Raw genomic sequence first — 10,212 nt, forward strand, 5'->3', positions numbered from 1 at the left:
CTGAGGCACCCAGCCGGAGATAAGCCACATGCCTGCTTCCCGCCCCCCAGGGTGCCTCTGAACTCTGACTTCTGCTCTCTGACCACCACTGGACACGGAGTCGGCCGGGTGCTCTTCCCGGGATGAGTGTCAGCCAGTGGACTGTAGGATGTTGGGGGCCCTCTGGGAGGGTCCTCAATCAGGGCTGCGTTGATCACCCTTTGTGGCTGTCACCGGTGGAGCTCTGCTCCCCGTGAGTCCTCGACTCTGCCCATAGCATGACAGAGCGGGCACTTGGGACGTTTGGGTGCTGACTGGGTGGGTGCCAGGCTCGCCTGGACTGCCTGCTTGCAGACTATTCAGCACCATGCAGGGTGTGGTCCCAGCTCCCGCTCTAGCCCTGCTGTGTCTGTCGCTTGGTTTTAAGTGCCTTCCGGCCTCTTGTGAGGAGGGTGGTGGTCTCTCCATTTTGAAGATGAGAAAACTGAGGTGTGGGGAGGTTGAGTAATTTGTCCAGGGCTACGCAACTGTGGAGAAACCAAGCTAGGATTCCAGGCAAGGTCAGTGTCCTCCGCTGCGTCCAGCTCCCTGGGCAGTGCTGCGGAGGTTCCTGCCCATCATCGAGGCTCGTGGAAGCCAGCGTTGACTGAGCACTTCCGTGTCGTCGGGCTCTGCGCCGGGTGCTTCTCAGGCGGTAGCTCATTTATCACTGTGACAGCCGTGTTCTGGGCCAGCGTCACAGATGAGGAAACAATGCAGAGGACTGAGACGTGTCCAGGGTCACACAGCTGAGGTCTGCACATAGGTGGCCCCAGAGTCTGGCCCTGTCACCGCTGCCTCCCCTGGGAGAGCCGTGGGAACCTGGGTGCCTTCATTAACTACATAGGCAGGTCCCTTGGCCAGCTGGGGTAGCTACTGAGGCTTGGGCCCACCCTCCTGCCTTAACCACCATACCATCTGCTGTTCCCCCAACCTAATTTTTTTTTTTTTTTTGCCATAGGGTGTGTGCACTCACCAGAAACAGTGGAAAGGAAAGTGAAAACTCCCCCCCACCCCTGCCAAGGGGGGATGTCCATACCACAGTCCCTTCTTCTCCATTCTCCTGGGCTTTGGGGCACACACGCACATGCGCCTGCCATGTGGGAGGTCACTGTGCCACCCGCTGGCCCCCAGTCTTGATTATTATTATTTTTTAAAGAATTATTTTATTTGGGACCAGCAAGTGGTGTATTGGTTATGGTGCTGGACACTCCCACATGGCCAACCATGGTGCAAGTCCTGGACCTGGTAGTTTGCTTTCTTTTTTTCTCTCTCTTTGTGGCTCTCTCTGGTCAAATTAAAATAAATGAATGGATAAATAAATAAATAATTCTTATCTTTAAAAAATAATTATTTTATTTAACTTTATTATTTTTAACTTTACTTATTTATTTTAATTTGACTAGAGAGACACAAAATGAGAGAGAGAGGGAAAGTGAGAAGGCAAGCTGCCAGATCCAGGACTTGAACCATGGTCGGCCATGTGGAAGTCCAGCACCTTTAACCACCACACCACCTGCTGGCCCCCCAATGTTTGTTACTTAGCAATAGTCCTCAGCCTTGGCAGAAAATTAGACCAGTGATTCCAAGACCATGTGACGGGTGGCAACAGAGGGACAGAGCCTGTCATTGGGACGCGCGGTCTGTGATGTAGGCATGTTCCTGATCAGGGAGACCTGGAGTCACCTTCTGGCCTATCCACCTCTCTACGTGGTTCACACAGGCCCAGCATTTCATCTCGGGCCTTCTGTCCTGCTTGGGAGTGGCTCTGGACAAGGAGGGAGAAGTCAGGTGGGACCCCCAGTTAGCAGGTTCATTTGTGCTGCGACTGCAGCCTCGCCCCTCCCTTTGACCAAGGAGGGTCTTCTCTGGGCTTCCCTTTCTAGTGGGAAATCCAGGGCTTATGAACATCCCACCTCCTTGTGGAACTTAACCCCACTTGTTTATTTGTTCCCTCCTGGCCTGCGATGCATTGCATGCTGCCTTAAGTTAGGGAAGAGCAGGTCCTGGAGTCTGGATTTCACTGGAATCTGATGGCCCCTCCTTGACTTCTGAGTTGGGTCCTTGATGTCTGGCCCCGGGCCTTTCTTGTAGGCCCCAGGCCTGGAGTGGGCAGCCAGGGAAGGTCGGGCTGACGGTGCAGCATGGGCTCCCCGCCCTCCTTTCTGAGCCCTAGCTCCCTGTCCCGGATGGGTCATCAAAACTCTCATGTTGTTGGGAATAATGGCACAATAAAGTAGGCCACGTTTGGCCCAGTGCCTGGCACATGGGCTCAGGCGACCTGGCTGACCAAGAGGAAATCCACACAAAAGTGCAGAGAGGGGAGGGGAAATGGCTTGGCCGTGCCGTGTGAGTGCTGTCCACCTTGGTGAGCGCTCCTCAGCGTCCCATCACGGGGCCAGCTGTTCCCCCGCCACCTGCAAGAATCCGCGTCATAGCTCTGCGCCTCCTCCCATGGCAGTTGCAGCTCGGCCAGGCTATTGGCTGCCCCAGGGCTCCCACGTGCTTTCCTTCTCGCAGTTGGGCCTCCTGCTCGGGCCTCCCCCTCCATCATGGTCCTCGCCCCTCAAAGCCCAGCCAAGGAGACCTGGGAGTCATCTGTGAGTCTGTCCTGCGTCCTCCCTTCGTCGCCGTGTCACACTCTGACCATCACGTCTTCACGACACCCCTGTGTGTCTCTGGGCACTGAGTCACCCTGAGATGAGGCAGCCTGGCTGTGCTGCAGTGCTTTCCTGCTGGGCCCTGTCGGTGCGCAGATGGCTTGGGACAGGGAGCAGGTTCTGTGTGCCTCTGCCCGGTCGCTGCACAGACGGTGGCCTCAGACAGGTGAGCGAGCTCTGAACCCGTGAGCCGGCCTTCCCTTCCTGGCCGTGTGGTCCTCCTGGGGGGCCTTCAGCTTTGAATGTAGAAACTGTTTTGCTTTGAGTAGACCCTTAGTGGATTTTATATTTTATTTCTTCTGTGAGTGGGAGAGAGGGAGACAGCATCCCCAATGAAGTCTTTTTAGGTTTTTGTCATAGGACACATGTGCTCACTAGAGAGACAGTGAGAGAAAGTGAGAAATCACTCTCCCTCCCCGCACGCGGGCAGTCACCACACCACAATCCCTTCTCTGTCCTCCTCTCAGTTTTGGGCACACATGCGCATGCACCTGATGTGATTTTCAAGCCATCAGGTCCAGGATTCAAACTGCTGTCATTGTGTCTAGTGCTTTCACCACCACACACCACTTGCTGGCCTTACCAATGGGGTCTTTTTTTTTTTCTAAGAATTATTTATTTGGGGATCAGCAGTTGGCATAATGGCTATGTTGTTGAACTCCCATGTAGTTGACCGCGGTTTGAGTCCCGGACCCGGTGGCTTAAATTCACACTGGGCACACATGTGTGCCCAAGATCCCGAGAGGAGAATGGAGGAGAAGGGATTGCAGCATGGCCATCCCCCCTGGGGGGTGATTTTTCACTTTCTGTCTCTTTCTGGCAAGCACATGTGCCCTATAGCAAAAACCTCTGTAAAAAATTATTTATTTTATTTTATTCACTTTTAAATTTGATCAGGGAGAGTCACACAGAGAGAGGAAGAGAGAGAGAGAGAGAGAGAACAAAAAACCACACCACCTGCTGGCCCTACCAATGGGATGTTTTTTAACTTTTTTAAAGAATTATTTATTTTACTCTATTCACACACACAGAGAGAGAAAACGAAAAGGCAAGCTACCACGCCCAGGACTCGAACCACAGTCAGCCATGTGAGACTGTCCAGCACTCCAACCACCACACCACCTGCTGGCCCCCACAACAGGGTCTTAACACCATGATCCAGCCCCGGGTAATGGGCGCATGTGTGTCTGGTGCAGTCAGGAAGGTCCTGACACAAACCCAGAACCTTCCCGGGTGGGTTAGCCTTGCAGAGCATCCTGTTGTGAGCAAGGTGTCCCCGTTCGGCTCCCCTTAGTAGCTTTCTGTTGTATTGAATGGAATGGACTAAAAGTCGTTTGACTTGAAGTCTTCCGAGAATTAGTACGTATCTGAGTTTCTCCCCTGGCAAAACAAAGGTCAGACCAGACAACCTCAGCGCGGGAGCAGTGACCATCATCAGCCTAGGGGCCCAGTGAGGTAGCGGCAGGTCTGGGGCCATTTCTGGTTTCTGGCTCCCAGGCTATCCTGTTTTTTTCTGAAGCCAGTGGCCTCCATACCTTGCAGCCACTTTGCTTTGGCCCCCGTCCACTTGTCCCTAGGGCTGAGAGCTGCCAGTCTGCTGCTGGGGACTGTCAGGTGTCTGGCCTGCCTGTGCGATGAGTGGGAGCTCACTGGCAGTGCCTCCCTGTGCTGGCCGTGGCTGTGACTGCGTCTCCTCTGGGCTCTCACGGCCCTGCATCCAGCCACTGTTTCCAGGGTCTCCTCCCTGCTAACCAGTTGTTTGTTCTGCCCACAGGCCAAGTACCTGGCCCAGATCATTGTGATGGGGGTGCAGGTGGTGGGCAGGGCCTTCGCCCGGGCCTTGCGGCAGGAGTTTGCAGGTAAGCGTGGCCTGCTGCCCCGGGGCTGGAAGCTGTGCGCTCCTTGTGTCTGAAGGGATCCGTTGGCTCCTAAGGTTCTGCACCTTGGGTGGCCTAGGCACCTTGCTGGGATGGGTGGTGCCAGCTTTTGGGATGTCCTCCTGGGAACCAGAGTTTGTCTTGAGTGAGACCTGGCTGGTGGAGCTTCCGGGGCGGGAGCCAAACTGGCCCCTGACTTGTTAGTCAAGTCTTATGCTTATAAAATAATTCTTTTAAAAAGGAGGTGGGGGGTGGCAGGTGGCGTGGTCGTTAAGGGTGCTAGACTCCCACATGGCCGACCACGGTTCAAGTTCCAGATCTGGCAGCTTGCTTTCTCACTTTTCTGTCTCTCATTCTGTCCCATTCTGGTTAAATTAAAGTAAATAAATAAAATAATTCTTAAAAAAAAAAAAAAAAAGTCACTCATGCCACCAGCTGCTTTGGAGGCAGAGTGGAGTGGTTCTATCAGGGGCTGAGTGGCCTTAAGAGCCTGGTACATTTCCCGTCTGACCTTGTAAGAAACCTGATCCTGGGGTCAGGAAGGGAAGAGGTTCCAGGTGGGTTGCAAGCAAGTGCTATCCCACTGGAGCATCGTGGCCTGGTCCTGATTTGCTGCATCCCTGGGATGCGAGAGGGGAGATGAGAGACAGGGTCATCTTGTGGTCTCAGTTGGGGACCAGGAGCCAAGTTTGATGGCCAGACCCCACCCTTACCCTCTGTTGAGGCACACCTGTCCTCATTTCCCTAACCCCTGCCCCCCCCAGCCATCATTTCTCCTGTGCCACCTGGTGGGGTGGGCAATCTACGTGGAAGACCCAGGGCCGGGGTGCTGCAGAGCAGTGACCATGTATTCACACAGCCAGCCGGGCAGCAGCCAACGCCCGGGGACGCGCCGGACATCAGTCTGCGGCTGCTTCCAGCCTCTCTGGCCTCAGCCTCCAGGAGGCCCAACAGATTCTCAACGTCTCCAAGCTGAGCCCTGAGGAGATCCAGAAGGTGAGACCGCCGGGCCAGCCCCCAGACAAACCTAACTTTGGCTGACCACAGGTTGGGTGGGGAGGCAGGCTGCCAGGCAGGCAGAGTGAGGGGGGCCTGGCAGAAAGGGCAGCTGCAGAGATGGAGAGCAGTTGGTAGCAGCAGTCAGCCCGTCCCTGGAGGCAGCTGTCTAGTCTCTGCCCCTTGGCTGCCAGCCACCTCTGGTGTTGTATCACATGGCACACAGGGTGGGAAGGGTGAGCTGTCTCTTGGCTATCCCTGAGCTTCCCTTGTGTTCAACCCAGACTGCACGTCCTCTCACCTGTCCCCTCTCTGCAGAACTATGAACACTTGTTTAAGGTGAATGACAAGTCCGTGGGGGGCTCCTTCTACCTGCAGTCCAAGGTGAGTGATCTCGGTCTTAGAGGAGGGTCAGCTCCTCACTCGGGGTCCCTGGTTTCCAGGCAGGGTGAGCTGGCAGGGAACGGCCTGGCGGGTGGAGAGGTGTTCCAGGCCTTTGGCTGGTACCAGGGAGAACCCTCTGGTCTGTTGCCTCTGGCCGCCTCAGCCCTATGGGGCCCAGCTGACTGGGCAGTGGCCCCTGGACAGTGGTCCTCCAGCCATCAGGACTCTGCAGGAACAGCAGCACCAGCTGGTGCTGTACAGAGCCACCCCCAGGCCACCCTGCCCATCCCAGGCTGCCACTAAAAGGTGTTTGTAGCTACCTACTGCTCTCGGGTAGCAGCAGCCTGGACCTGGGACAGAAAGAGGCTCAGCCTGATTATCTGTGACTGCCCCCACCAGGTGGTCCGTGCAAAGGAGCGCCTGGATGAGGAACTCAGAATCCAGGCCCAGGAAGACAGAGAAAAAGGGCAGGCACCCAAAACGTGACAGCTTGACGCCTCCCTTCCCCCCACTGCCTCTAATTTATAGCTTGATAATAAATGTCTCTTCTGCCTTTCTCGTCTGCGTGTATCCGGATTCCAGCAGGCAGGTCACTCTTCCTGACAGCCTGGTTGGTAGCCTCTGACAGCCCAGGGGGGCCAGGGTGGGCACTCCTGCCTCCATCGCCTGGGCCAGTGCTGGGCTTCCTTTCAGGCCCCAGCTCCCTTGTCCACCCTCAGACCTGCCTCCATGGGTTGGGTTTAAATCTAGCATCTTGGGCCAGGAGGTGGTGTAGTAGTTAAGGTGCTGGACTCCCACATGATTGACCATGGTTCGAGTTCTAGACCCAGTGGCTTGAAACAATCCTGGTGTGTGTGCACGTGTGCCCAAAATCCTGAGAGAAGGGAGATGGCCATCCCCTGGGGGAAGGAGTGATTTTTCACATCTCTGGTGTGCACACACCCTCTAGCAAAAATCTCCCTAAGAAAAATAGGGGCCAAGGGACCAGCAGTTAGCATAATGGCTATGTCACTGGACTCCCATGTAATTGACCGCGGTTCACGTCCCAGACTCGGTGGCTTAAAACTCATGCCGGGCATGTGTGCATGCCCAAGATCCCAAGAGAACAGAGGAGAAGGGATTACGGTGTGGCCATTCCCACTGGGGGGTAATTTTTCATTTTTGACTCTCTGTCTGGCAAGCACACACACCATATAGCAAAATCCTCTCAAAAAAAAAAAAAAAAGAAAAATAGGGGCCAGGGACCAGCAGTTAGCGTAATGGCTGTGTCGCTGGACTCCCGTGTAGTCAACTGCGGTTGGCGTCCCAGACCTGGTGGCTTAAACTCATGCTGGGTGCGTGTGCGTGCGTGCCCAAGATCCCGAGAGGAGAATGGAAGAGAAGGGACTGCGGCATGGCCATCCCCCCTGGGGGGTGATTTCTCGCTTTCTCTCTGTCTGTCTCTGGCGAGCACACGCGCCCTATAGCAAAAACCTCTAAAAAAAAAGAAAAAAATAGGGGCCAGAAGGTGGCGTGGTGGTTCCGTTGCTGGACTCCCACATGGTCACCTGCAGCTTGAGTCCTAGAACTGTGGCTTGAAGTGCACACTGGGCACGTGTGCATACATGCCCCAAAACCCAGGAAAATGGAGAAGGGATTGCAGCGTGACTACAACCCCCAGGGGCGGCTTCTCACTTTCTGTCTCCACTGTGCACATATGCCCTGTAGCAAAATCTCAAAGATAAATAAGTTTAGCATCTTGGTAATCCAGGCTGATGAAAGACCTGTTCCTTGCTGTGCTTCAGCTTCCAGCACCTGCTCTGGCTTCCAGCTGGACCTGGCCCCTGCCCCACAGCAGGTAGAGGTGGTGACTGCAGGCCAGGGAAGCCCCAGGACCAGGCACAGGGCAGCAGTTAGTGTCAGGAGGCCCAGTTCCCAGCTGGTCCAGAACACGGAAACCATCTTTGCAACTCACGTTTATTGTTTCTTATAAACTTCCTCTCACATGGAGGAATATATTGTTATAGTCATTAGCTTATCTCTTTTTTTAAACTCTATGCTAACAGCAATGGAGCCAAAAGGAGGAAAAACATAAGCTACAATAAAGGCACTTAGAACCTGTTAAAATACTGACATCCTGGAATGTGCAACAACAAACTGACGAGATACACTGGCCCTTCCGGCCTGGTCCATCACCAAGTCACATGCCGAGCTAGTGCCAACCTTGCAGTGCCCTGTTCCTCTGCTCCTGGGCTCAAGTCGCAAACCCATGACCCCCAGCAGGGGATTGAGCCTGCGGCCCTGGTGGGTGGGGTGCTTGGGTCCTGGATGGGGCCCAGAGAAGGGAGACCAGCTCCCTCCTACCTTGCTCACAGCCTCTGAGGGGCAGAGCCCGTGGCCAGACCCTGCAGGGCTGGGGTCGTAAGCCCATCTGGGGAATGGGCCAGATCGGGGTGACCCCTCTGGGACAGAAGGGCAGTCCAGAAAGGGTGGGATCTGCAGAGCTGCTCACGGGAGGTAGGGTCCTGAGGTCCCCACTGCCATCCAGGCAGCTCCACTGTCACGAATAGGGAGATGGCAGGGCTTGGCCACTGTGGCCTGGGGACAGGGAAGGCCTGGGAGCCAGAGCTACTGGCTGCCAGGTGGGAAAGGGGCCAGCACAGCAGGTCCTGGGGTTGGGCAGTGGGCACCAGGGCCTATGACATCCCTAGCTCATTTCAGCCCCCGACTGGGCCCTTCTGAGCAGCACGGGCCCCAGGGAGCAAGCTGGGGTGGGTAGTAGTGCAGAATACTTTCTAGGATAGGGGCTCAGCTGGGAAAAGCCACTGACAGCCAGGTCACAAGTCCTTCCTCAGCCACCCCAGGTCCCTTCCCAGGCCATTCCATGGCCATCCCTGGCTGCTCAGCTGACTCTAAGATGAACCCTGAGGTTTGTGGCCTCCAGGAACCTCCTGGGTCTGGCACTGACCTAGAGCCCTCCCTTCCCAGAAGCTGCATCCCAGCCAGCCTTCCACATCCCACCTCAGGACCACGGCCTGCAGGCTGTGCTTGGCAGCAGTGCCCAGGCCAGTCCCTGCTAGGGTGGAGATGACAAAGGTGGAGTTGGACTGCCCTCACCCGCCCCTTCCCTAAGTGAGTAGGGCCAAGCCAGAGACCTGATCACCAGGAGCCCTGGCCCTGCTCAGGGCTCCCTCTGACTTGCTTCCCACATTCCCAGGAGCCCCTGGAAGGCGGAGGGAGGCGGCCCCAGGGACAGGTGCAGAGTGGTCACCTACCCACACCCTGAGGGCCTTGGACAGCACTGTCTGGCTGGGAGAGGCAACGTGAGGGGTGGCTGGCACAGCAGGCCTCTGCTCCAAGCAGGAGGCACCTTGTCATGGGGGGTGGGTAAGGAGGGCAGTGACTTCTGCCTGTGGTTTTGCTAGGGCCTGGGTCTATCGTACTCTCCCTCCAGAGGGTAGGCAGGAGGGAAAGGGGTCAAGAGAGCCCCCAGAGCCAGGCTGGGTGAGCCTAGGCATGACAGGGTACAGTCTGACCCCTGGGGGCTCCTCATAGCTCATCACAGGCAGGGGGAGGGAAGCAAGCCTGGCTGGGGAGGAGAGACACCACTGCACTGTCCCCAGTGCTGGAATGCGGGCAGTCTCTGCCAGTCCCCGTGGCTGGCAGTGGGCGAGGGGAGAGGGAGGTCGCACTCCCAAGGGAGGCACCAGGGCGGAGGTGGTGGGGAGAATGGGCAGGGAAGGGCCAGGGTGAGCGAGGCCTCAGCACCCAAGAAAGAGCACGGCTCTCCCTGGACGGCAGGTCCAGGTCCTCACTTGGGGCCGGGAGCCCGCAGTGACCTTCTAGCACCATGCTTGCTGCCAGGAGCACAGTCGAACGGCTGGCAGGAGTATTGCTGTTTCACAGAAGAGCTTCCGTTCGTCGAGCAGGGCTGGCAGCTGTTGGACTGCCCTGCTGCCCATCCGCAGCTCAGTTCACCACGGCCGGCTTGAGCAGCACGGAGCCCGGGGGGATGACCACCCAGCCGGGGGCCAGCGCCTCTGGGCTGCTGGCCGCTGAGTTGACGCCCGTGGACAGGTCCAGCACGGTGCCCGGCAGCAGTGGGAGTCCATCGGGGCTCGGCCGGGAGCGGCTGCTCTCCGTCCTTTCAAGGGGTGTTTTGCGGCCCTCCATGCCCAGGGCCCTGGCAGGCACAGGCCCTCGCCCTTTCTCCCCCTCGGCCTTGCTGCCCGCAGAGCCGGCAAGGAGGGAGACCACAGGCAGGCCCAGGCCCCCAGCCCCCAAGGGCGCGGGCTGTA

General features: G+C 56.8%; 2 protein-coding genes across 3 annotated transcripts in view; one reads left to right on the top strand and one right to left on the bottom strand.

The window, feature by feature from the left end:
* The window catches only part of PAM16 (presequence translocase associated motor 16), a 9,354-nt gene extending 2,863 nt beyond the window's left edge, over positions 1 to 6,491 (top strand). The window contains exons 1-5 of one of the 2 annotated variants that reach the window (XM_006140745.3): positions 2,568 to 2,844; positions 4,453 to 4,537; positions 5,415 to 5,551; positions 5,870 to 5,935; positions 6,335 to 6,491. In XM_006140745.3, coding sequence (XP_006140807.1) covers positions 2,719 to 2,844; positions 4,453 to 4,537; positions 5,415 to 5,551; positions 5,870 to 5,935; positions 6,335 to 6,421 — 501 coding nt within the window. In that variant the 5' untranslated portion in view covers positions 2,568 to 2,718 and the 3' untranslated portion in view covers positions 6,422 to 6,491. Of the gene's footprint in view, positions 1 to 2,567; positions 2,845 to 4,452; positions 4,538 to 5,414; positions 5,552 to 5,869; positions 5,936 to 6,334 lie in introns of those variants that run through there. The other variant, XM_006140744.3, reaches the window with a different exon arrangement.
* A 1,384-nt stretch (positions 6,492 to 7,875) lies between these two features.
* The window catches only part of GLIS2 (GLIS family zinc finger 2), a gene marked incomplete in the record, with an annotated part of 6,457 nt that continues 4,120 nt past the window's right edge, over positions 7,876 to 10,212 (bottom strand). The window contains 1 exon segment of the mRNA XM_027773226.1: positions 7,876 to 10,207. Within this exon segment, the coding sequence (XP_027629027.1) occupies positions 9,884 to 10,207 (324 nt within the window).

This window comes from Tupaia chinensis, unplaced genomic scaffold (assembly GCF_000334495.1).
Source record: "Tupaia chinensis unplaced genomic scaffold, TupChi_1.0 Scaffold000042_2, whole genome shotgun sequence".
Taxonomy (NCBI): domain Eukaryota; kingdom Metazoa; phylum Chordata; class Mammalia; order Scandentia; family Tupaiidae; genus Tupaia; species Tupaia belangeri.